The sequence below is a fragment of the Tachyglossus aculeatus genome, chromosome 22 (assembly GCF_015852505.1).
Source record: "Tachyglossus aculeatus isolate mTacAcu1 chromosome 22, mTacAcu1.pri, whole genome shotgun sequence".
Classification (NCBI taxonomy): domain Eukaryota; kingdom Metazoa; phylum Chordata; class Mammalia; order Monotremata; family Tachyglossidae; genus Tachyglossus; species Tachyglossus aculeatus.
The window spans coordinates 28959436-28984991 of record NC_052087.1 but is presented as its reverse complement, the minus strand read 5'-3'; the positions used below and the strand labels follow the sequence as shown (position 1 = coordinate 28984991).

Sequence of the window (25556 nt, the reverse complement as noted above, 5' to 3'; positions counted from 1 at the left end):
ACGGTTCAGTCCACAACTCCCCACTCCTCAAGGACCTCACGTGGTCGCCCGTCCACCTCCACGTCAAACAGAAATTCCTCTCCGTCGGCTTTAATTCGCTCACTCGGCCTGCCCCCTCCTGCCTCGCCTCACTGATCTCCTTCTACGTCCCAGCCCGCGCACTTCTTACTCACTCTGCCTCAATCTCTTTCATCTCACCACCAACCCCTTTCCCCTATCCTCCCTCCCCGCTCCTTATACGCCAGACAACTCCTCTCCCCACCTTCAAAGCCTCATTAAGGTCGCATCTCCTCCAAGAGGCCTTCTCCGAATAAGCCCTCTTTTCCCGGACTCCCCCTCCTTCTGCGTCGTCTCTGCGCTTGGATCTGGAAGGGAGGCGGTTCGGAGCCTGGCCCGGCCCTCCCTGCAGCCAGCTGGAGGATTGGCGGGACTTGTGGCATCGGGTGCCACCCTCGCCCCCGGCTGCCTCCTTGGCAAAATCTCCGATCTGTGGGAGGACAGGAAGAGCCTAGGGCCGCAGGGGCCTCCCTTTGAGGAACGGGGGGCCCAAGGTGGGTGGCTTGGGGCGGAATGTGAGGCGGGGTGGGCAGCGGGGGCGGGATGGGGGTGGTCGCACTGACCAGAACCCTCCCCGCCTCTCCTCCCCGTCACCAGTTTATCGGGCAGACGCCGTTGCGGGTGACTGCGTGAAGCAGGCCGCCGCGGGGCCATGGATCCACTGTCGGACCTGCAGGACGAGCTGCCGTTTGAAGACCCCAGTCAGGCCCTGAACCAGCTGAAGCTGGCCTCCATCGACGAGAAGGACTGGCCCTCGGATGAGCTGCCCGACTTCCCCAAGTCAGGTAGGCGCCGTCGGGCTGGGAGACCGCGAGGGAGGGGAGAGCAGGGCTGCGGCTGGGAACGGGGGTGGCGGTCCGGAACCCGAGAGGGAACCGGGAGGCGGGGGGTCGTCTACAATTTGGGGCTGCCACACTCGAGGAAAGAGACGCTGTCCCGGGGAGCCCCAGAGAGGGCTGAGGAGGGAGGGGGTTCACCGACGGTGATTGCCCAGCCGGCCAGCGGCCCCCGGGCCGGGCACTGACGCTGCTGCTGTGTTTGGTTCCCAGATGACTCAAAGAGCAGCTCCCCAGACCCTGTCACTCACCTGAAATGGGACGACCCCTACTACGACATTGCCCGGCACCAGATCGTGGAAGTGGCAGGTGAGTGACCCTTCGGGCCCGGCTCCTTCTCGGCCAGGCCGCGACCCCGAGGGAGCCAGCCGCTTGGGCTCCTGGGAAGAGTTTGAGGTGGAAGGGCGAGGAGAGAGGGTTGTCTTCCTTCCTGCCTCTGGGGATCCCTAAAAGGCCCACTGCGCTGTTGTGAACACTTGACGGACCCCCCACTCCTAGCCAAATCCAAGCCTCTCCCAAGTACAGCATCCCTCCCCAAACCTGACTTGTGTTTTGGTAGCTTTTTTTAAAAAATGGTATTTAAGTGCTCATTATGTGCCAGGCACTGTACTAAGTGCTAGGATAGATGCAAGCTAATCAGGTTAGACGCAAGGCCATATTCTACATGGGGCTCCCAGGCTTAATCCCCATTTTCCAGATGAGGTAACTGAGGCTCAGAGAAATGAAGTGATTTGCCCGAGGTTATCCAGCAGACAAGTGGCAGAGCTGGGATTAGAACCTCCGTTCTTCCGACTCCCAGGGCCAGGCTCTCTCCATTAGGCCACACCGCTTCTCACTGTTCCCTCTTCCTAGTGCTGCTAGCTATACGGTTTGTGTCTGTCCCCTCGCCAGTTCTCTGCACCATTTCCTCCTGGAGAACTCCCCCGGGGCCGCGGGGACATCCGGGCAACGGGACCCGTTCAGCCCAGGGGCCTCCGGAAGGGCTCCCATTTTAGACTTTCCCTGGGGAAACCCTGGCCCCGTCCCTTAAGGGGTTCACAGTCACAAGGCACGGATTTAGCCCTTTTCAGCATTGAACGTCTGCATCCTAAGGGCCTTGGGAAAATCTCAAACCGATAGAGGATGTCGGGGAAGCGAGTTAGGAGGGGCAGGCGGATCCACGGTCCAGAAACTCACCGGGGACCCTGAGGGTGTGAAGTCTGAAAGCAGCTTGGAAATCAAAGGAGCCCTGAGAGGAGCCGGACAGGACTCCATTTCCAGCAGCCCAGAGAGGGAGGACGTGTCCTAGCCGGGGAAATGTGTCACCGGAGGATCTGGGCCTGGCATTGCAGATGGGATCGGTCCAGGACAGATGCTAGGTGCTTTGGTTTGGGTGCCTGGAGTGCCAAGGTCAGTGTGGCTATGGAGGCTGCAGTTGGGCGGCATACAGAGCTTCCCCTAGCCATTCATTCAATCGTATTTATTGAGCGCTTACTTTGTGCAGAGCGCTGTACTAAGCGCTTGGGAAGTACAAGTCGGCAACATCTAGGGACAGGGCTCACAGTCTAGAAGGGGGAGACAGACAACAAAACATGTAGCCAGGCCTTAGTCCAGGGCAGAAAGGTCCTCGTTCTTCTCAGGGTCCTGAAATCTTCTCGTTATTGGAGAATGACTTTTGCCCAGGCTGGCTGCTGTGATCGGGGGAGAAATAGAGAAGCAGTGTGGCCCACAGGCCTGGAGTCAGAGGACCTGGGTTCTAATCCCAGCGTCATTCCTTGTCCAGGTGTGACCTTGAGGAAGTCACTTGGCTGCTCTGTGCCTCAGTTCCCTCATCTGTAAACGGGGGCTTAAGACTGTGAGCCCCATGTAGGACAGGGACTACGTCCAACCTGATTAGGTTGTAACTATTCCAGCGCTTAGACTGTGCTTGACACATAGTAAGTGCTTAATAAATACCATTATTATTATTACTTAATGGGATAGAGATTGTCAGAGATCCCATCTTGACATTTGCCTGGCTCCGTGTGGCCCGACTGATGGGGAGAGGCGCGGCCAGGGTGGAGAAGGTCACTCGCCTTCCCGGGCAACCCCGAGGCGGGCCCCGGGGGAGACTCAGAAATGGAACTGCAACTTGTTTCTGTTCCTCCCGGCTGTGGTGAGCCGGAGGGGGCCTCATCAGGAAGACGAGCTCCCCGGCCCTCTGGGCTGAGGGACCTTTTTCTGCTTTAGCGAGTTTTGGCCTCAACGTCGGGATGCCGCTGATCAGGAGGGGCCCTCCGAGTGGAGCCAAGCGGGGCTGGCGGGATTGTGGCCCTGTTTTGGGGAGGGATGGTGGCTTTTTGGAAGGCTGTAGGCAAGCCGGACCCCTTTCCTCCAGAGCGGGGCACAGACGGAGCCGCAACTCAGCTGGTTTAGTTTGTATCTAGCCCGGCGCTTAGAATGGTGCCTGGTGCTTAGTAAGCGCTTAACAAATACCATTAAAGAATTTTTTTAAAACCCTCAGAAGAGGGGCCACGTGGGAAGTGAATCCCAGAGGCACAGTGAATACACTCATTCATTCATTCATTCATTCAATCATATTTACTGAGCGCTTAGTGTGTGCAGAGCACTGTACTTTGTTAGTATGTTTGGTTTTGTTCTCTGTCTCCCCCTTTTAGACTGTGAGCCCACTGTTGGGTAGGGACTGTCTCTATATGTTGCCAATTTGTACTTCCCAAGCGCTTAGTACAGTGCTCTGCACATAGTGAGCACTCAATAAATACGATTGATGATGATGATGATGTACTAAGCACTTGGGAAGTACAGGTTGGTGACATATAGAGACGGTCCCTACCCAGCAACGGGCTCACAGTCTAGAAAGGGGGAGATAGACGACAAAACAAAGCATGTGGACAGGTGTCAAGTCGTCAGAATAAATAGAATTAAAGCTAAAAGCACATCATTAACAAAATAAATAGAATGGTAAATATGTACAAGTAAAGTAAATAGAGTAATAAATCTGTACAAACATATATACAGGTGCTGTGGGGAGGAGAAGGAGGTAGGGCGGGGGGGATGGGGAGGAGGAGAGGAAAAAGGGGGCTCAGTCTGGGAAGGCCTCTTGGAGGAGGTGAGCCCTCAGTAGGGCTTTGAAGGGAGGAAGAGAGCTAGTTTGGTGGATGTACGGAGGGAGGGCATTCCGGGCCAGCGGGAGGACGTGGGCCGGGGGTCGACGGCGGGACAGGCGAGAACGAGGTACGGTGAGGAGATTAGCGGCGGAGGAACGGAGGGTTCGGGCTGGACTGGAGAAGGAGAGAAGGGAGGTGAGGTAGGAGGGGGCCAGGGGATGGAGAGCCTTGAAGCCGAGATTGCGTAGTTTTTGCCTGATGTGTAGGTTGACAGGCAGCCACTGGATATTTTTGAGGAGGGGAGTAACATGCCCAGAGCATTTCTGCACAAAGATGATCCGGGCAGCGGCGTGTAGTATAGACTGAAGTGGGGAGAGACCCTCTTCACTCCTTTTTTTTTTAATGGCATTTATTAAGCGCTTACTATGTGCAAAGCACTGTTCTAAGCGCTGGGGAGGTTACAAGGTGATCAGGTTGTCCCACGGGGGGGCTCACAGTCTTCATCCCCATTTTACAGATGAGGTAACTGAGGCCCAGAGAAGTTAAGCGACTTGCCCAAAGTCACACAGCTGACAACTGGCGGAGCCGGGGTTTGAACTCATGACCTCTGACTCCAAAGCCCGGGCTCTTTCCACTGAGCCACGCAGGCAGAAGTGAGGGGTCTGAACCAGACTTTGGGGGAGTGTGTTTAAGTAAGGCAACGGGGAGGTGAGTCCTGAAGGCAGCAGCCCTCCTCAGAAACCCGGAGGCGGAGGTGAGTTGGCAGCAGGAATGCCGTGGCTGATTCCCGTTTTGGGATACGTCCCAGAGAAGGCCCTAGCTCCGGGCCCCGGCGGGGTGATTGGGGGCTCCTGCCCACCCCGGGAGGAGGACTTGCAGACCCCCAGGCCAGGATTCGGGACCTTGGACCCTAGAAGGAGAATGGCGGCAGAGTCCAACTCCCTGGCCAAGGCAGTGGTGCCCACAGAGTGGACCAGGGCACCTGGGGACAGATCAGTGAGGATCCTTCTCTTCCCTCCCTGCCCACCCCATTCCTGCCCACCCCCCATCCCTCCCTAGTCCCAGTGATCAGGGGTCCCGGGGTGACGAGTCTGCCCCTCCAGCACCCCACAGCAGGGCTCTCTCTGAAGGAGGTTTGGATTTGGAGGTTTGGATTTATTCTATTTATTTTATTTTGTTAATATGTTTTGTTTCGTTGTCCGTCTCCCCCGTCTAGCCTGTGAGCCCGTTGTTGGGGAGGGGCCGTCTCTATATGTTGCCAACTTGTACTTCCCAAGCGCTTAGTCCAGTGCTCTGCACACAGTATGCGCTCAATAAATACGATTGAATGAACAGTGCTTCGCGCACAGTAAGCACTTAACAAATGCCATTATTGTTAATATTATTGACATCAGTCTACTTGTTTTGTTGTTGTCCGTCTCCCCCTTCTAGCCTGTGAGCCCGTTGTTGGGGAGGGGCCGTCTCTATATGTTGCCAACTTGTACTTCCCAAGCGCTTAGTCCAGTGCTCTGCACACAGTAAGCGCTCAATAAATACGATTGAACGAATGAATGAACAGTGCTTCGCGCACTTAAGCGCTTAACAGATGCCATTATTATTATTATTGACATCAGTCTACTTGTTTTGTTGTTGTCCGTCTCCCCCTTCTAGCCTGTGAGCCCTATGTTGGGTAGGGACCGTCTCTAGATGTTGCCAACTTGTACTTCCCAAGCGCTTAATCCAGTGCTCTGCACACAGTAAGTGTCAATAAATACTATTGAATGAATGAATGAATAGCGCTTTGCACACAGTAAGCACTTAACAGATGCCATTATTATTATTATTTGTTGTTGTCCGTCTCCCTCTTCTAGCCTGTGAGCCCGCTGTTGGGGAGGGGCCGTTCTCTATGTGTTGCCAACTTGTCCTTCCCAAGCGCTTAGTCCAGTGCTCTGCACACAGTAAGCACACAATAAATACGATTGAGTGATTGAATGAATGAATTGGCATCTGGAGAATGCGAAGACCTCAGCTTGGTGTGTTCCCTTCTGGGTCTCTGCGGACTGTCACCTTCCTCTGCAGAACCGCTTCCTCGGCCCAGCCGGCTCTCCCAGGGCCTCGACTCGTCCCGACGGGGGGACGCGGGGGGCATCCGCTTGCCCCTTAATTAGCCGGGGGACCCGAGGGGCCAGTCCGTCAACAGTGTGCACCCTCCGCCCTCCCAAAATATGTGTCAGGGAGTTTGGGGTACACTCTTGTGGCAACACGCCAGTATCTGGATAGGATGTAATGCGACATGGAAACAAACGCGTGCGCAAGTGTGCGCGGCCTCGGGGAAGGCCAGCGTCTCCTCACGTTCACCAAGAGGGGTTCACCAAGAGCGTAGCCCCCAGATCGAAGATCGACTGGATTTATTCATTCAATCGTATTTATTGAGCGCTTACTGTGTGCAGAGCACTGTACTAAGCGCTTATGTATTGAGTGAATTCAGTGCAGAGCACCGATCTCGGGGCCGGGAGGAATTGCAGAAGGAATGATGAGACATAGGCTTGCCCCTCAAGAACTTTTTGGTTAGGTAGGAGACCGGGTGAACCCATGGAGAGCGACAGTGCTCTTCACATAGTAAGCGCTCAATAAATACGATTAATGATGACAGAGCCCCACTTAAGTATCACCAAGTAGAGGGCCGAGGAGAGAAAGTGTGCAAATACAGTGGAACAAGAGAATCTCCTGCAGAGAAATGAAGGAGAAAGGGAGTAATTCATTCATATTTCTCGAGCGCTTACTGTGTGCAGAGCACTGTACTAAGCGCTTGGGAAGTACAAGTCGGCAACATATAGAGGTGGTCCCTACCCAACAACGGGCTCATAGTCTAGAAGGGGGAGGCAGACAACAAAACAAAACATGTAGACGGGTGTCAAAACCGTCAGAATAGAGTTACAGCTATATGCACCTCATTAACAAAATAGAGTAGTAAATATGTACAAGTAAAATAAATAGAGTAATAAATCTGTACAAATATATACAAGTGCTGTGGGGAGGGGAAGCGGGTAAGGCAGAGAGGGGAGTAATCTCCCTTGTGTTGGTGCCAAAGAGTTTGAAGGATACAGGCCCCCCCTTGATTTTCATTTCCGTAATATATCTTTTACTTTGTGGCTTCATCCGTAACCGAGCCTCATCCACTCTTCCAGTCCTCCACTTATTTGTTCGTTACATTGTCCCCAGTAACGACTGCAAAGTAGAGTAAGCCTTGAGCTATGAAGCAGCATGGCTTAGTGGAAAGAGCCCGGGTTTGGGAGTCAGAGGTCATGGGTTCTAATCCCTGCTCCACCACTTGTCTGCCGTGTGACTCTGGGCAAGTCACTTCACTTCCCTGGGCCTCAGTTACCTCATCTGTAAAATGGGGATCAAGACCGTGAGCCCCATGGGTCCTGCAGCGTGGCTCAGAGAAGCAGCGTGGCTCAGTGGAAAGAGCCCGGGCTTTGGAGTCAGAGGTCAGGGGTTCAAATCCCGGCTCCGCCACCTGTCAGCTGTGTGACGTCGGGCAAGTCACTTAACTTTTCTGGGCCTCAGTTCCCTCATCTGTATGGGGATTAAGACTGTGAGCCCCCTTTGGGACAACCTGATCACCTTGTAACCTCCCCAGCGCTTAGAACAGTGCTTTGCACATAGTAAGCGCTTAATAAATGCCATCATCATCATCAACTTTTCAAGACACGCGTACACACTCGTGCGTGCGTGTGTGCCCGCAGAGCTCCCCCAGTGCATTTCCTTGGCACTCCTTGGCTTCTCCATCCCCCCACCTTACCTCCTTCCCTTCCCCACAGCACCTGTATATATGTATATATGTTTGTACAGATTTATTACTCTATTTATTTATTTTAATTGTACATATCTATTCTATTTATTTTATTTTGTTAGTATGTTTGGTTTTGTTCTCTGTCTCCCCCTTTTAGACTGTGAGCCCACTGTTGGGTAGGGACTGTCTCTATATGTTGCCAACTTGGACTTCCCAAGTGCTTAGTCCAGTGCTCTGCACACAGTAAGCGCTCAATAAATACGATTGATTGATTCTTAGGTTCTTCCCTTCCTGGGCCGGCTGTGCCAACTCAGCAGAGAGCCTCAGTGGGACACTGCAGCTACCGGGTCTCTGCCACCTGATGAATCCCAAGGGATCTCAAGGTCAAAGTGGCCTCTGAGGAGCAGGGGAAGTGGGCTGTGCCCACGGGGAATCCATCCATCAGTGGTACTTATTGAGCACTTGCCGTATGCAGAGTAAGGGCAATGTAATGATGGCATTTATTAAGCGTTTACTATGTGCAAAGCACTTCTCTAAGCACCGGGGAGGTTACAGGGTGATCAGGTTGTCCCACGGGGGGCTCACGGTCCTCATCCCCATTTTCCAGGTGAGGGAACTGAGGCCCAGAGAAGTGAAGTGACTTGCCCAAAGTCACCCTGCTGACAATTGGTGGAGCCGGGATTTGAACCCATGACCTCTGACTCCCAAGCCCGGGCTCTTACCCACTGAGCCACGCTGTTTCTTGCTACAAAGCGCTTGGGAGAGTACAGTGCAACAGAGTTGGTAGACATAGTCCCTGCCCACCAGGAGCTTACAGTCTAGAGGAGGAGCTCTCAGGCCACCAGGTTCAGGGCATTCCCAAGGGATGAGGTTGACTCAAGCGCTTAGTACAGTGCAAGCACTTAGTACAGTGCTCTGCACATAGTAAGCGCTCAATAAATACGATTGATGATGACTCAAGCCTTCACCCAACACGGAAGCCACTGGCATCCGTTCTTCATTCATTCATTCGATCGTATTTATTGAGCGCTTACCGTGTGCAGAACACTCCAACTTGTACTTCCCAAGCACTTAGTACAGTGCTCCGCACACAGTAAGCGCTCAATAAATGCGATTGAATGAATGAACCCTGTTCTGAGTTCTTTCAGGAAACTGGGCAGAGGAAACGTTCTGCAGGTCTAAGAGGTGTTTGGATCGCTTCCGCGAGAAGGTCCCACAGTGGGTAACTGGGGGGAAGAGTTTGGGATGTGAGCCGGAAAGGTCGGCTGTTAGCTCAAAAGGGATTTAAATGATTCATGGACTTCCAGCCCCTGGTGGGCTGTTCATTCATTCATTCATTCAATCCTATTTGTTGAGCGCTTACTGTGTGCAGAGCACTGGACTAAGCGCTTGGGAAGGACAAGTTGGCAACATATAGAGACAGTCCCTACCCAACATTCATTCATTCAGTCATATTGAGCGCTTACTGTGTGCAGAGCACTGTACTAAGCGCTTGGGAAGGACAAGTTGGCAACATCTAGAGACGGTCCCTACCCAACAGCGGGCTCACGGTCTAGAAGGTGGAGACAGACAACGAAACAAAACATATTAACAAAATAAAATAAATATAATAAATATGTACAAATGAAATAAATAAATAGTCCTTCTCACCCTTCGGCAGCCCGATTCGGTTGTTCTCAATCCCTCTGTCTTTGTCTGTATGTCTCCCTGTGCTGCTGACTTTCTCTCTCTGGGTCTCTGTGTGTCTCCCTCCAGGGGATGACAAGTATGGACGGAAGATCATTGTGTTCAGTGCCTGTCGAATGCCTCCCAGTCACCAGTTGGATCACGTCAAACTCTTGGGGTGAGTGGGGCCTTGCAGTGGTGGGATGGGGAGAGAGAAAGAGATGTATAGTCCGTCGGGCTGGCTTTTCTCTAGACTGTTCCACGGGTGCCCTTGACTCACCTGAGTGGGTTCCCAAGCTGCCCCCCACTCCCAAAGGAGAAGCCATTGTACTGGGGGAGGTGTTTTCCGACGTGCCCCGGTCATCCTAGGAGGTTTCTGCAGAATCATCTGGGACTCGGACAAGAGACGTCCCTCATCGGGTGTTATTGATGTGGCCGACTCGCAGTCCACATGTACCTGGTATGTGATGGTCTCCTCAGGCTCACCCCGAAGCACTCAGACATCCTCGCCGTTGTGATTATTGTCCCCTTCCTCTTTGCTGTTGCAAGGCATTGCAGAAGTGGGGATAGATCTTCCCTTTGTTGCACTGAGGAAACAGAGCCCCCAGAAAAGGGAAGTGTTCAGTTTGGGGCAACGCAACAAGTCAGAGTGAACCGAAAAACAGACAACTCCACCTTCCACACTTTCATTCAGTCATTCAGTCAGTCAGTCGTATTTATTGAGAGCTTACTGTGTGCAGAGCACTGTGCTAAGCGCTTGGGAAGTATAAGTCGGCAACATATAGAGACGGTCCCTACCCAGCAATGGGCTCACAGTCTAGAAGGGGTAGACAGACAACAAAACAAAACTTGTAGACGGGTGTCAAAATCGTCAGAACAGATAGAATTAAAGCTATATGCAAATCATTAACAAAATAAATAGAATAGTAAATATGTACAAGTAAAATAGAGTGATAAATCTGTACAAAAATATGTATAAGTACTGTGGGGAGGGGAAGGGAGTAGGGTGGGGGGATGGGGAGGAGGAGAGGAAAAAGGGGGTTCAGTCTGGGAAGGCCTCCTGGAGGAGATGAGCTCTCAGTAGGGCTTTGAAGGGAGGAAGAGAGCTAGCTTGGAGGATGTGGGGAGGGAGGGCATTCCGGGCCAAGGGAAGGACGTGGGCCGGGAGTCGACGGCGGGACGGGCGAGAATGAGGTCCAGTGAGGAGGTTAGCAGCAGAGGAGCGGAGGGTGCGGGCCAAGCTGGAGAAGGAGTGAAGGGAGGTGAGGTAGGAGGGGGTGAGGGGATGGACAGCCTTGAAGCCGAGAGTGAGGAGTTTTTACCTGATGTGTAGGTTGATTGGTAGCCACTGGAGATTTTTGAGGTGGGGAGTAACATGCCCAGAGCGTTTCTGCACAAAGATGATCCGGGGCAGCAGAGTGAAGTACGGATTGAAGTGGGGAGAGACAGGAGGATGGGAGATCAGAGAGGAGGCTGATGCAGTAGTCCAGACGGGATAGGATGAGAGATTGAACCAGCAAGGTAGCGGTTTGGATGGAGAGGAAAGGGCGGATCCTGGTGATGTTGCGGAGGTGAGACCGGCAGGTTTTGGTGACGGATTGGATGTGAGGGGTGAACGAGAGAGCGGAGTCGAGGATGACACCAAGGTTGCGGGTTCATGAGATGGGAAGGATGGTAGTGCCATCTACAGTGACGGGAAAGTCAGGGAGAGGGCAGGGTTTGTGAGGGAAGATAAGGAGTTCAGTCTTGGACATATTGAGTTTTAGATGGTGGACAGACATCCAGATGGAGATGTCCTGAAGGCCGGAGGAGATACAAGCCTGGAGGGAGGGAGAGAGAGCAGGGACAGGGATGTCGATTTGGGTGTCATCAGCGTAGAGATGATAGTTGAAGCCGTGGGAGCGAATGAGTTCACCAAGGGAGTGAGTGTAGATAGAGAACAGAAGGGGACCAAGAACTGACCCTTGAGGCACCCCTACAGTAAGGGGATGGGAGGGGGAGGAGGAACCCGCAAAGGAGACTGAGAATGAATGGCCGGAGAGATAAGAGGAGAACCGGGAGAGGACGGAGTCTGAAGCCAAGGTTGGATAGCATATTGAGGAGAAGGGGGTGGTCCACAGTGTCGAAGGCAGCTGAGAGGTTGAGGAGGATTAGGATAGAGTAGGAGCCGTTGGATTTAGCTTTCCTTTCACCCACTCCATTGTCTGGGCCCAGCGGCCCCTGGCACTACAGGATATGTGGAAGGGGGTGCAGAGGACTCTTCCTCTGCTCTGGAGCTGAAAACTAGAGGGGCCGGTGTGGCCCAAGGCCACAGGGTGAGGTAGCGGTGGACTAGACTGGGGAGCCCAGTGTAGAGTTAGTTGGACGAAAGCGCTCAATAAATACAATTGATGATGATGATGATGATGATGATGACGAGGCCCTGCCTCTCTTCGATTTTCTCACGATCACTTGGCATACAAGCGATGTAGTTATAAGCCGACTGACTGCCCTAGATAGATGCTAGGAGCCTGAGGCATTAAAAGAAAGGTAAGTGACAGTGGCTCTGGCTGACAAGAGTCTTGAAGCCTTAATGGCTTTGGTTGAGCAGGGCCATTCCTCTCCTGACTCTCTCAGCCCTAGGACATGCTCCTTGCTTCTGGAGGCTCAGCCCCTCCCTCCGGCCTGAGCTCCACGGCCTAGGCCGGGCGTGGTCTGATCTCATCTGGCTTGGCAAGCTCATCCCATGTGGCAGCCAAGAGGACTCCGTGGTTTCTCCTCCTCCCTCCTTCTGACCCTTTCTTTGCGGGACTCCTCCCGGCTGGGAGGTTTCGAAGGCATTCCCATTGCCTTCTGGACTAGCTAGTGAACATCCCGGGATTGCTCAGATTCCAGGTGAGGTAGGAAGGAGGGGGGGAGTCAGCTGGGATTGAGTCAACTATCAGGGTATTGTGACCGACCAACCGACCCCTCACTGGCGCTGAGCCCTGGAGCGAACGAGCCACATTTCCCTGACTTGAGGAAGTTAGCCAGGCTCACAAAGGTGTCCCTGGGCCTCTGCAATCTGGTCAACCAAGAAAGGTTGTGGGAAACACCACTGGTCAGTGCTGTCCCCACAGTCTCTCTGCCTTGGCATCATTAGGGTTCTGGGGAGCTGAGCTCCCTTCCAGCGGCCTGGCTGTGGCATCCTTTTCCCACCTGGGAGCGTGGGTGGTGCTCGCTCAGTAGAAAAATTGCTCCCACTTGGCTTTTTTCTGCTCTTCCCTGGTCACCTCTTTTTTTAAAAAAAAAAATGGTATTTGTTAAGCGCTTATTATATGCCAGCCACTGTATTGAACACTGGGGTAGATACAAGATAATTGTGTTGGACACAGCTCCTGTCCCACATGGGGCTTACAGTCTTAATCCTTCCTCTCCCCCTCGTCCCCCTCTCCATCCCCCCCATCTTACCTCCTTCCCTTCCCCACAGCACCTGTATATATGTTTGTACATATTTATTACTCTATTTATTTTACTTGTACATATCTATTCTATTTATTTTATTTTGTTAGTATGTTTTGGTTTTGTTCTCTGTCTCCCCCTTTTTAGACTGTGAGCCCACTGTTGGGTAGGGACTGTCTCTTTACGTTGCCAACTTGTTCTTCCCTAGCGCTTAGTACAGTGCTCTGCACACAGTAAGCGCTCAATAAATACGATTGATTGATTGATTGATTAATCCCTGCTTTACAGGTGAGGGAACTGAGGCACAGAGAAGTTAAGTGACTTGCCCAGGGTCACATAGCAAACAAGTGGCAGAACTGGGACCGGAACCACTTGCCTGATATGTGTGACCTTGGGCAAGTCACTTCACTTTCCCTGTCAAATGGGGATTAAGACTGCGAGTCCCATGTGGGACAGGGTCTGTGTCCAGTCTGATTTGCTTGTATCGATCCAGTGCTCTGCACATAGTAAGCGCTCAATAAATACGATTGATGATGATGATCCTAGCGCTTAGCACAGAGCCCGGCACATAGTAAGCACTTAACGAATGCCACCATTGTTGTTATTATGTAGCCGTCAGATTGGAGTTTGGCCACAGGCTTGGGTGAGTTCAGCCTGCCGGGGACTGTGTTCCCCGAGTGAAGGTTCTGCAGCGTGCCGGGTCCTGCTGGGGCGGAGGGGGAGCCGGGGCAGGCAGGCCTGAGCTCTGGGGCGGGGGCATTTCCCCAGGTACCTGAAACACACCCTGGACCAGTACGTGGAAAGCGATTACACCCTCCTCTACCTGCACCACGGCCTGACCAGTGAGAACAAGCCCTCGCTCAGCTGGCTCCGTGATGCCTACCGGGAGTTTGACCGCAAGTGAGCCTGGGTGGGGTGAGGGGGTGGGGGGTTCTGGGATCGAGGCTCCCTGGAGGTTGGGCAGGGGGCGGCTCGAGTTGCCGCCTCGGTGGGAGCTCGCTCCCCCTGCCCCATCTCTGCCGAGGCCTCACTTGGGGCCTGGACGTTGGGATGGGTTGTTACCGGCTGCTCCTCCTCTTTCCTTTCACCCTCCAGGGGACCACTGTGACCTTGGACTCAGTGCCCTCTCTGCCCCTTCTCTTTTCTCCCCAGATACAAGAAGAATATCAAGGCCCTGTACATCGTGCACCCCACCATGTTCATCAAAACTTTGCTCATCCTCTTCAAGCCCCTCATCAGGTGAGCCCGAGGAAGCACCCTCTCTCAGCTCCCCTGACCCCTGGGCTCCAGCAGATCCGGGGCCCCAAGGAGGCTCCGATGTTTCGGGACTCGACCCCAAGTTTGGAGCAGAGAATGGGACCTTGGGAGAGACCTGGGAAGTTGGAAGCTCCTGCTGCCTCTGCCTCCTCTCCCCTCCCTTTTCTCTCTCTTTCCTTGCTCTCCCTCCCTCCTTCCTTTTCGCTCTTTCCCCCTTTCTCTCCCTTCCGTTTGACCTCTCCTCTTTACTCCTTGGCCTCTCTCCCTCCTTTACTTCTTCCTCTGTAGCTCGCCTCTCTTCCGAACTTCCTCACCCCGTTCTCCTCTCCCCTCCTCCCGTCTTCTCCCTCTCTCTTCGATTCTCCTCCCCGCTGAGCCGGACTCGTTTCCTTTGCAGCTTCAAGTTTGGGCAGAAGATCTTCTACGTGAACTATCTGAGTGAACTGAGCGAGCACGTGAAGCTGGAGCAACTGGGCATCCCTCGTCAAGTGCTCAAGTGAGCCCGAGGAGGAGGCGGGGAGAGGGCGTGTGTGAGGAGGATGGAGAGGAGGAGGGCAGGGGGCTGGAGGCACCGCGTCATCCCTGGCTCCACTCCTTCCCTAGGTACGATGACTTCCTCAGATCGACACAGAAGGTCCCGTCAACAGCCCCCAAGCCCACCCCTCCACGGCCCCCCTTGCCCAACCAGCAGTTTGGCATGTCGCTGCAGCAGTAAGTGTCAGTCCGGGGTGAGGGAAGGCATCTGAAAGGGGCCACTGGCCACCGCTCCCCCCTCACCCATCGCTCCTCTCTCCACAGCCTCCAGGAGAAGAGCGCTGATCCCGAGCACATCCCGGTGGTCCTCAGAGAGACCGTTGCCTATCTGAGGGCACACGGTGAGTGGTGGGCCGGCCTGCCAGCCGGGGAGGGCCTCAGGAGGACCCAACTGGCTCTTAGAAGGTCTCGGTCGGAGCCGGGCTCTGGGCCCTCGGGATTGGCATCTTCTGTCCTTTCCTCTGCCGGGGAGGGCCTCAGGAGGATCCAACTCTCTCTTAGAAGGTCTTGGTTGGAGACGGGCTCTGGACCCTAGGGATTGGCATCTTCTCTCCTTTCCGCTTTCTCAGCCTAAGGGGCTCCAGATTCCTGATGCCGAGACCACCCTCTGTAGTCCTCCAAGGGCCCCTGTGAAAAGAGGCCGACTGGGGTCCTAGGGGTATCGTGAGGCTGAGATTGGGGTGCCGTCAGGCTGAGACTGGGCCCCCCCCGGGATATTGTAGTGCGGCAGAGTTCATCTTCAGGCGTGCCTGGGTCCGGGTCGCGGTGCTTCTGAACCAGAAGTCTGGGAGTGTGGGGGTTCTGCTGGTGTGGCTTCCCGCCATCGAGAGCCCCCTCACCCGCTCCCCTGGCTGCTCTCGTCCCCAGCTCTCACCACTGAGGGGATTTTCCGGAGATCAGCGAACATCCAGGTTGTCCGTGAGGTGCAGCAGAAATACAACATGGGTAAGTGCCGTCCCCCTCCTTCTTCTCCCCACTGCAGGACCCCTCCTTCTTCCTCCCCTCCTGGACCGCAGAGGTAGCCGGTCACCAGAGAGTCAGTACTTCCCGTGGCCCGGCAGAGAAACTTAAGAGGCCTCCAGCTCTCAGGCTCTGTAGGTGAGGGCAACGGGGACAGGCCTTCCTCTGGTTACATCCTCTGGATGTTGGGACCATGCCCCCTCAGCTGGAAGAAGCACAATTTCCAGCCTCGTAGGTGGATCCAAGTTCAAATCCTCCCATTGGTCCAGCCCGCTTTCCCGCAGGGTCCAGGGGTCTGGGCTAATTTGCCTAGATAGGTAAGAGCTAAGGTTAGGGCTACTGTTAGGGTGAGATAACTCCTAGAGTCAGGGCTAGGCTAAGGGTAGGACTAGGTTAGACCTATGGTTAGGGTTAGAGTTTAGCTAAGGTTAGGGCTAGGCTAGGGTGAAGGTTTGGTTACAGCTGAGGTAAGGGCTGGGTTAAGTAACGACTAGAATATGGGCAAGGGTTAAACTGGGGTTACAGCTAGAGTAAGGGCTAGGATTAGGGTTAGATTACAGCGAGGGCTAGGCTAGGATTGGAGTTAGGTTTCAGCTAGTATAAGGGCTAGCCTAGGGTCAGAGGGAGGTTACAACTAGGGTCAGGGCTAGGTTAGGGTTTGGATGAGGCAGCTGGACCCGCCTAGGCACAGGCTCTTGAAAGCTTGACAGAACAAATGGCCACCACCTAGCCCGGGCTTGCTCCTACACTCGTCCCTGAGGACGAGTCCTTCAGGCGCTGATGTACTCATATGCGGGGTGCGCTTTTTAAAAGCTGAAAGTTACCAGTACATTACTTGGTAAAATTATCAGCCCCCCAAACACCCTGTAAACAAATGGAACAAAAAGGAATGAAATTGGGGCAAAGAACTCTCGGTATTCACTTCTTCCAGGTGTAATGTGTCCGCTCCAGGCTTCTTTGTTGACAACTTGTACTTCCCAAGCGCTCAGTGCAGTGCTCTGCACACAGTAAGCGCTCAATAAATAGGATTGATTGATTCTTTGGGGACCCTGGCAGTGGTCAAAGTATAGGGGAATGGAAAAGGCAAGAAATGGGCAGTCAGAGAGGAGCTGAAACGGTGAGATGGGGTCTGAGCACAAATGATGACAGAGAGAGAGTGTGCCACGCACCTTCTCCCACGTTCCATCTCCGCGCACCCTCTCCTCTGGATCATTCCTGCGGGAAGCAGGAAAGACATAATTGAGCCTGCCCATCCCCTGTCTCCACCTGCAGCCCGGCGCTTTCCTTCTGCTCCGGCCTGGGGGAGGTGTCACAGCTGCTGTTCTCCGGGTTTCTCGGGCAGGGCCGCGGCTGGAAGGGCCTCGGAGATGGAGGGCGGCAGCAGCCCCCTCGGCCCCGAACAGGAGCGCAGGGCCAGGCTGCCGATGGCGGGGAGGACGAGATCCCTCTGCCTGCCTCTTTCTTCTCCTTCCCCCTTTCCTGCAGAAGCCGGACCGTCTGGGAGCCGCTAACGGCCTCCCGGCAGGCCACGTACCATGTGGGGGTCACAGACTGGGCCTGCCTGCCCTCGGGGGAGGAGAGGGTCAGTGGGTGGGGAACAGGGGCGATGCCTGGGTCACCATCAGGGGAGTGGTGAAGGTCACGGTGAGGAGCCCACTGTTGGGTAGGGACTGTCTCTATATGTTGCCAATTTGTACTTCCCAAGCGCTTAGTACAGTGCTCTGCACCCAGTAAGCGCTCAATAAATACGATTGATGATGATGATGACAAGTCACGACCCCCGTGATTGACGTGGTGGGGAGTCTCCTCTCTGGAGCCAGCCTGAGCAGGTTGCCGAGGAGAGGCCTGGAGGGCGAGAGGTAATAATGATGGTATTGGTTAAGCGCTTACTATGTGCGAAGCACTGTTGGAAGCACCGTGGGGGATACAGGGTGATCAGGTTGTCCCACGTAGGGCTCCCAGTCTCAATCCCCATTTTACAGGTGAGGTAACTGAGGCGCAGAGAAGTTAAGTGACTTGCCCAAAGTCACCCAGCAGACAAGTGGGGTAGCGACCGATCCCCCAGGGCAGAGGTCATCCTGAGCGGGTCCGGGGGTAGGACCGACCGGCCCGCTCGTAAACCCTTCCCCGCTCACCGATAAAGCCGGTGCGTGTGTGTTGTTTGCGGCCCGGGAGGTGCCTCGGGAGGGATCCCCGTCCCCCAAGGTTGGTGTGGGTGTGGGAGGGCAAGGTGGTGGCTGTTGGTGGAGGTGGCCCGGCCTCCTGTCCCCCGTCCCAAAGCGAAGGGATCTTGGGAACCTGAGGTCCTCCCTCTGCCTCTGTCCCGTGGCCACAGCTGTCCTCCCCCGTGTCCTCCCTCTTCCTCTTCAATCCCGTCTCCCCAGGGCTGGCGGTGGACTTTGAACAGTACGAGGCCATGCACCTGGCCGCCGTCATCCTCAAGGCCTTCCTGCGGGAACTGCCCGAACCCCTGCTCACGTTCAACCTCTATCCCTTTGTCGCGGGCTTCCTCAGTGAGTACTATCTTCCGAATCCACCCTCCCAACACCCCGACTCCGGCCCTGTCGGGGGGCCCCCTTCTGAACCCAGCCTGGGGGCCGCCACCTCGGGAAATATGGAGTCGTTCTCTATAATAATAATAATAGTGATGATGGTATTTGTTAAGCGCTTACTATGTGTAAAGCACTGTTCTAAGCGCTGGGGGGGATACAAGGTGATCAGGTTGTCCCACGGGGGGCTCACGGTTTTAATCACCATTTTGCAGACGAGGGAACTGAGGCACAGGGAAGTGAAGTGTCACACAGCTGACAAGTGGCGGAGCCGGGATTTGAACCCATGACCTCTGACTCCAAAGCCCGAGCTCTTTCCACTGAGGCACGCTGCTTTTCTGAGGCCACTCGCTCTCCTCCTCTTCCCCCTCCTCCAACCCCCCAAGAAAGCTGTTCTGAGCGCTTCTTCCCCCTCCTCTCCAACCCACCCCTGGATCCCTCATATACTGTAGACATAGAGGAGAGCCAGCGAGTGGAGGTGACACGCCAGGCCTTGCAGACGCTGCCCAAGGAGAACTACCGGGTGCTGCACTTCCTCATGGTCTTTCTGGCCCAGGTGAGTGGCCCCTCTCCCCACTCACCACCTCTGCCCTCGTCCCCGTGGTTGGTGCCACGTGGCCCCAAACACCGAACCGCCCAGTCGAGGAAGCTGGGGAGAAAGCCGTAAGGAGGTTTGAACCGTGGATTTTCCAAGTGCTACGACCGCCGCGTGGATCTCGGTCCGTTCGTTCACTTATTCGGTCGTATTTATTGAGCGCGTGCTGTGTGCAGAGCACTGTACTAAGCGCTCGGGAGAGTACACTCCAGCAATAAACGGACACATTCCCTGCCCACGACGAACTGACAGTCTACGGGGGGCGTCCGTTCCGCGGCTGGGGACGGGGACGATGTCTCTGTGGAGTGTGCCTTTTTGGCTCGGGACCCTCGGCAGTTCAGCGTCCGTCCTTGCCCCTTCCCTAGGTGTCCTCCCATAGTGAGCAGAACATGATGAACAACACTAACCTGGCGATAGTCTTCGGCCCCAACCTTCTGTGGGCTAAGGACATGGCGCTGACCCTCCAGGCCATCAACCCCATCAACAGCTTTACCAAGTTCCTGCTGGATCATCAGGAGGAGCTGCTCCCTGCGAGGGAGGGACCCTGAGCAGTCGCCTCGCCCTCCCCCTGCCCCTCCGCCTCTTGTCTCTGGGCTCACCCAACCCCGCCCTCCTCCCCTCCCGTCTCGCCGACCCCGCTCCCCTCTCCTTGGGGTCCCAGCCCGGGGGCTCTCGGCTGCCGCGAAGGTGGGTTGCTCAGCAGAATGGGGGTTCTCGGGGAGCCCGGGGAAGGAGCATTTCCTCCCGCCCGGGGATGGTGACCCGCTCGGCCCAAGCCCGGCCGCCCATCCCGGGCACGGCTGGTCCCTTGGGGCCATTGCTCGTGCAAACGTTCCTTCTCTCACCAGCTGTAATTACGTGCCACCCCTGCTCCTGAGCCAGGGACCTCCCTGGTACCTCTTCAGGGTCCGGGGACCCAGTCTCAGAAGCAGGAAAGATGACATCCGGTGGAAGAGTTGCCCTGAAAACCAACCCTCTTCTTCCTCCTGGCCGGGGACCCCTTCCCCATCCCACCGTGGCCTCCATCCCGCCATTTCCTTGGTGACCGTGGATGACGTCAACCGTGGCCCGAGGCCATGGGTTGGTTGTGTCATCTCCTCTTGCCAGGGAAATGTTGATCTCCCGGGATTGGTTCCGATGTGGGCGGGAGGTGGGAGGGCCTTTCCGAGGGAGGCTGTTCTTCTTGGAAGTTCCACCCCGTTCTTCCTGTCCGAGAAGCGCCCAACTGCCAGGTGGGGAATGTCTGGACGGCCCTGTCCTCCCCATCCCCGCAGTCCGGTCAGTCCCCGCTCGGGTCAGCCTCGATACGGGGGCGACTCGTGAGGCCGGTTCACCTGGGGGACCAGTGGAGGGTTTAAGCCTTCTCAGCTCCTCAGGCAGAGGGGCAGTTTGGCATTCCCTCGCCAAGGCAGGTGGTCCAAGGGATCCCGCTGGGGCTTTGTCCTGTCTCTCTGTCCCTCACATATGCTCCCAGCTGCCACAGCCACGGGTCGTCTTTATCCTTTCCCGGTTTTCTTCTCCCGCCCTCCTCCATCCCCTTTGGGACCAGTGAATTGGTATCGAAGCCTCCCAGCTTTTGACCACTCTTCTCTCCTCCCCAGCTCAGGGTTCCCCTGCCCGAGGGGAGTGAGGAGGGATGACGATGTGTCCAAGTCCCGGGCAGGACCTGGGTGGAACCTCCGTGACTCTCGTGGGTCAGACCTGCCCGCAGGGTGGCCCGGGAGCGGATCCCTTCTTGCCAAATCTGCCCTTGGGAGTTCCGAGAGCTCTCCTTCAGCCGGGGCCTCCCCGCCTGGCGGGACGCTCCCATGGCCACCGCTGTGCTCTCCAATAGTCCCAACGGGGAGTTGTGGACTTTGCGGAGGGGCCCCCGACGGGCTTTCACGGAATTCCTCCCTCCTCAGTCCTCCGTCCGGTTCCATCCCTTCCCAGACACCGACAGGAAAGTGCCTGCCCCGTGCCACCCACCACCCTGCCCGAGAAAGGGCAGGAGTTGCCCGGCACTGTGGCCTTGCATCCCTTTCTCTTGTCGTGGCCTTCTCTGACCCCCGTGGAGTGTTTCTGTGATCTCCACACCCTGCTCTGCTGCCTCGGGGGATGGATCCCACCTGTGTCTCTTCTCTCGGGGGGCGCAGGCCCCCGCGTGCTGAATCGTGGGGTTCATCGGCCTCTAGCCATACGACCAGACCTTTTCGCCCTCTCTCCCTGTTGGTATACTCTGAGTATTGCTTACGGCCCCTGTTTGTGGGGAAGCTTTTTGGATTTGATCTCGTCCCACCCCTCCCTTGCACCTCTCCAGGGTGTGGGTGGCCGGGTGGGCCATCCCGAGAATGCGTCGGGGGGCCGCCTCCCTCCTCCCTCCCCCCTTCCTGCTGGCCCCCACTGCCGAGGGGCTTGTACTGTGAAAAAAGTTCACACTCGTACTCAGCACCAGTTGTGTATCTCACCGTTGGCACTTTTTGTATTTCAATAAAAATGGAAGTGGGAAACCCCCCCGCGCGGGGCTGGACTTCCGAGGATCCGGTGGGGTGGGGGGGGTCCGTGCTAGGAGATTCCGAGCTTTGAAGGGTTAGGGGAGGCAGTGTGGGTGGGGGGAGAGAAGGCGAAGCCAGGTCCACCGGGCCCGCTGCTTCTTCCCGTGGCATTTTGCCCTCTTTTTGTCCACTTGAAATAGGCTTTGACCCCGGCCCTCCCTGCCTGGGCTTTCACCTCCTGAGCTGGAAGGTGGTCAAAGCGGTGTCTGCCCCCTCTCCTCCTGGGCAAAGCCCCGTCGAGGTGGGGAAAGGGCAAGGAGGCCCTTTTTGTTGTTTCAGAGTCCCAATGGGGTCGAGGATAGGGCCGGCGTGGTGACAAGGGCCTGAATTGTCTGGAAAGTGGCCTCGCCGCCTGCCCGACAGAGGTCCGGCACGGCCGTTCACCCACACCGAACCGGGCCGGGTAGGAGGGGACCTCTCTGGCTCTTCTTTTCTCGGTCCCGTTGCTTCCCTTCCCAAGCTCACTGGGTGCCGCGTGACTCGCCGGCTTTCGAGCCGCCTGGGCCGGGTGGCCGCCGGAATGCAGTTTTGCAATATTTGATTTGGCGGCCGCCGGTCTGCTTCGGCCGTTTGCTGTTCGACGTTAATTATAACCAGGAGGTAATGGCCACCTCAGCTTGTGTGCGCCCCTCGGGCGGAGCGGGGGGCAGACCAGGCCAGATGCCGCTGCCAACGCCGGGGCAGCGAGCGATGTTTCTCAGGCGGTTGCCTTCGACGCGGCCTTGTAGGGCAGGGAGACCCAAGAAACCAAATAGCACAGCTCTTCTGGGCTCGGGGGTCCTTGCTGTGACAACGAGGGAGATCCATTGCTCACACCTGGGCTCTGGGTTTGAATCTCACCCCAAATCCCTCCCTTCTCCCGCATCGGGTCTGCTTATTCAGGGTTTCTTTGCCGGTGAGGGAGAGCAGGAGGGAAAGGAAGAACTTGAGGGAGGGGAAGGGAGGCACTTGAAGGGTAGACGCCCTATTTCTAGGCTTTGTGGGACAACTGACTGCTTTGCTTTGGGATCTCAGTTGGGTGTTGGCTTCTCTGATGTAACTGTTGCATATCCGGGTCTCTGGTTAGACTGGTCTATTCCACTCTGGAATAAAAAACCTGTTCAACAGGTATTCAACAGCGGCCCCTTAGCTGACAGCTTTTGGCCCTGAAGCGCTGGAGTCCTACATCCTCCCTTTTTATTTCCCTGGTCTCAACAGGACAAGAAGGGCGGTGCCATTTTAGTGGCAGGCTCCTTCGGGCTCTAAGGGAAGGCTCTCCCTCTCCCCTTTCCCCCAATTCCTCTCTTCTCTCCCCCTTTTCCCTTCTCCTCCCTCTCTCTCTCTCTCTCCCTGACCAGGCTGGACCTTGGTTTCAAGAGGCAGAATCTGACCCAATTTGGCAGATCTAAAATGGGGCAGTGCTCTGCACGCAGTAAGCGCTCAATAAGTACGATTGAATGAATGAATGAATGAAGATTGTGAGTCCCAGGTGGGACATGGACTGTGTCCAAACTGATGAACTTGCATCAGAGAAGCAGCTGGGCTCAGTGGGAAGAGCCCGGGCTTTGGAGTCAGAGGTCATGGGTTCAAATATTGGTTCCGCCAATTGTCAGCTGTGTTGGGTAGGGGCCATCTCTTTATGTTGCCAACTTGTACTTCCCAAGCGCTTAGTACAGTGCTCTGCGCACAGCGCTCAATAAATACAATTGATTGACTTTGGGCAAGTCACTTAACTCCTCTGGGCCTCAGTTCCCTCATCTGGAAAATGGGGATGAAGACTGTGAGCCCCACGTGGGACAACCTGATCACCTTGTAACCTCCCCAGCGCTTAGAACGGTGCTCGGCACATAGTAAACGCTTAATAAATGCCATCATTATTATTATTAATATTATTATCTACTATTATATATATATAGTAATATACTACTATTATTAATAGTAGTACTAATAGTAGTACTAATATACTACTATTATAATATTATCTACTATTATATATATAATATACTACTATTATTAATAGTAGTACTAATAGTAGTACTAATATACTACTATTATAATATTATCTATTATTATTACCCAGCGCTTAGTACAGTGCCTGGCACAAAGTAAGCATTTAACAAATGCCATTTAAAAATGCAAACAAGGAAACATAAAAGGTTCCTGGGGAACCACAACCAGTGGTATTGTAGATTCCCGATAAGAGCAATGGTGCATAAATTCGTAGCCTGGCAGTCCCAGCTCACCCCATGGAGAGGGGACAACTTGGTATTGTCCTTGGGCATTAGCCATGTCACTCCTCACTTCTCTCCACCAATGGCCCATCCTGTCTCTATATGTTGCCAACTTGTACTTCCCAAGCGCTTAGTATAGTGCTCTGCACATAGTAAGCGCTCAATAAATACGATTGACGATGATCCGAAAGACAGAATCCCTCAGCTGACTTAGCCGGAGCCGGGCCGGGCGTACAGATTTGATTCCCGGAAACTTCCATGGGGAATGTGTGAGGAGAGTCCATTTCCTCTGGTGGTCCTGGGGAGAGGGAGGAGACTGAATTGGGTCCTGGGCTAGGGCCCAGGGGAGAGGCAGCGGGGCTCGGTGGAAAGAGCCCGGGCTTTGGAGTCAGAGGTCAGGGGTTCAAATCCTGGCTCTGCCAATTATCAGCTGGGTGACTTCGGGCAAGTCACTTCTCTGTGCCTCAGTTACCTCCTCGGTAAAATGGGGATTAAGATTGTGAGCCCCCTTTGGGGCAACCTGATCACCTTGTAACTTCCCCAGGGCGTAGAACAGTGCTGTGCACATAGTAAGCGCTTAATAAATGCCATTATTATTCAGGGGTTCAAATCCTGGCTCTGCCCATTGTCAGCTGGGTGACTTCGGGCAAGTCACTTCTCTGTGCCTCAGTTACCTCATCGGTAAAATGGGGATTAAGATTGTGAGCCCCCCTTTGGGGCAACCTGATCACCTTGTAACTTCCCCAGTGTGTAGAACAGTGCTTTGCACATAGTAAGCGCTTAATAAATGCCATTATTATTCAGGGGTTCAAATCCTGGCTCTGCCAATTGTCAGCTGGGTGACTTCGGGCAAGTCACTTCTCTGTGCCTCAGTTACCTCATCGGTAAAATGGGGATTAAGATTGTGAGCCCCCCTTTGGGGCAACCTGATCACCTTGTAACTTCCCCAGTGCTTAGAACAGTGCTTTGCACATAGTAAGCGCTTAATAAATGCCATTATTATTATAGGGCCAGTGCTTTAGGGGTCAGTCTTGGTGCCCGTGAAGGAAAAGGACCCTGGCATCCTTTCCGAATCAAACCTGGGCATCCCATCACCCGCTGGCACGCCACGCCAGCCAGCTCAGGGTTGGCAATGGTGCTGTCGAAGAGCGCTTTTTCCCGCTCAGAATGTCTTTTAGTGAGAATTAGGGCAGCAAAGTGAGTTTTCCCTTGGCCAATTCACCCAGAGCCCTACTTCTCCCCTCCTTATCTGGGACTGGGCTGTTCTGATCCCACATCTCCTTTCACTAAGTTTACATTTGGCCCTGGCAGCAACCGAAGTACCGGCGAGCACAGGCCCGGGAGTCTGAAGTTGGTTCCGATCCCGACTCTGCCACGTCGGCTGCGTCACCTTGGGCAAGTCACTTCATGTCTCTGGGCCTCAGTTATTACATCTGCAAAATGGGGGTTGGGACAGCCCTGTGTGTCCAACCCGATTTGCTTGTATCCACCTCTGTGCTTGGTACAGTACAATTTAACAGATACCATTTTTATTATTATTACTAGTAATAATAATGATGATGGTATTTGTTAAGCGCTTACTATGTGCCAAGCACTGTTCTAAGCACTAAACCATCATCAACCCAGCCCTTTGGCCTTCCCCAGCTAACGCTCCATCCACCATTCCCAGGGAAGGGCAGAGAGAGGGATCTCTTCATCCCCAGGGAATCTTCAGGGAAGCAGTGTGGCTCAGTGGAAAGAGCCCGGGCTTTGGAGTCAGAGGTCATGGGTTCAAATCCCAGCTCCGCCACTTGTCAGCTGTGTGACTTTGGGCAAGTCACTTCTCTGTGCCTCAGTCACCTCATCTGTAAAATGGGGATTAAGACTGTGAGCCCCCTGTGGGACAACCTGATCCCCCTGTAACCTCCCCAGCGCTTAGAACAGTGCTTTGCACACAGTAAGCGCTTAATAAATGCCATTATTATTATTATTATCCCCCTGCCACCCCTCCCTCCCCACAAAATCTGCCGCTCAGGGATCATTTTAAAGTGTGGCTTTGGCAGTAACAGCAGCTTGGTGACCCAGTTCCAGTATATAGG

At 54.7% G+C, this 25556-nt stretch overlaps 1 protein-coding gene across 1 annotated transcript; it reads left to right on the top strand.

Moving 5' to 3' along the window:
* Positions 1 to 252: 252 nt before the first annotated feature.
* On the top strand, positions 253 to 21226 carry ARHGAP1 (Rho GTPase activating protein 1). The gene is made up of 13 exons (XM_038764339.1): positions 253 to 551; positions 655 to 842; positions 1107 to 1202; positions 9510 to 9597; positions 13608 to 13739; positions 13992 to 14078; positions 14494 to 14592; positions 14700 to 14807; positions 14895 to 14971; positions 15498 to 15575; positions 17975 to 18103; positions 18592 to 18695; positions 19100 to 21226. The coding sequence occupies exons 2-13, from the start codon at positions 710 to 712 to the stop codon at positions 19280 to 19282; spliced, it is 1314 nt and encodes a 437-aa protein (XP_038620267.1). The 5' UTR covers positions 253 to 551; positions 655 to 709; the 3' UTR covers positions 19283 to 21226.
* The last annotated feature ends 4330 nt before the right edge of the window (positions 21227 to 25556 follow it).

Excerpts from the sequence above, each read along its gene's own strand:
- ARHGAP1 (XM_038764339.1), top strand. The coding sequence starts at position 710 with ATGGATCCACTGTCGGACCTGCAGGACGAGCTGCCGTTTGAAGACCCC. Across the intron at positions 14,808-14,894 it reads TTTGGCATGTCGCTGCAGCA|CCTCCAGGAGAAGAGCGCTG; the intron begins GTAAGTGTCAGT and ends CTCTCTCCACAG. Across the intron at positions 14,972-15,497 it reads TGCCTATCTGAGGGCACACG|CTCTCACCACTGAGGGGATT; the intron begins GTGAGTGGTGGG and ends TCTCGTCCCCAG.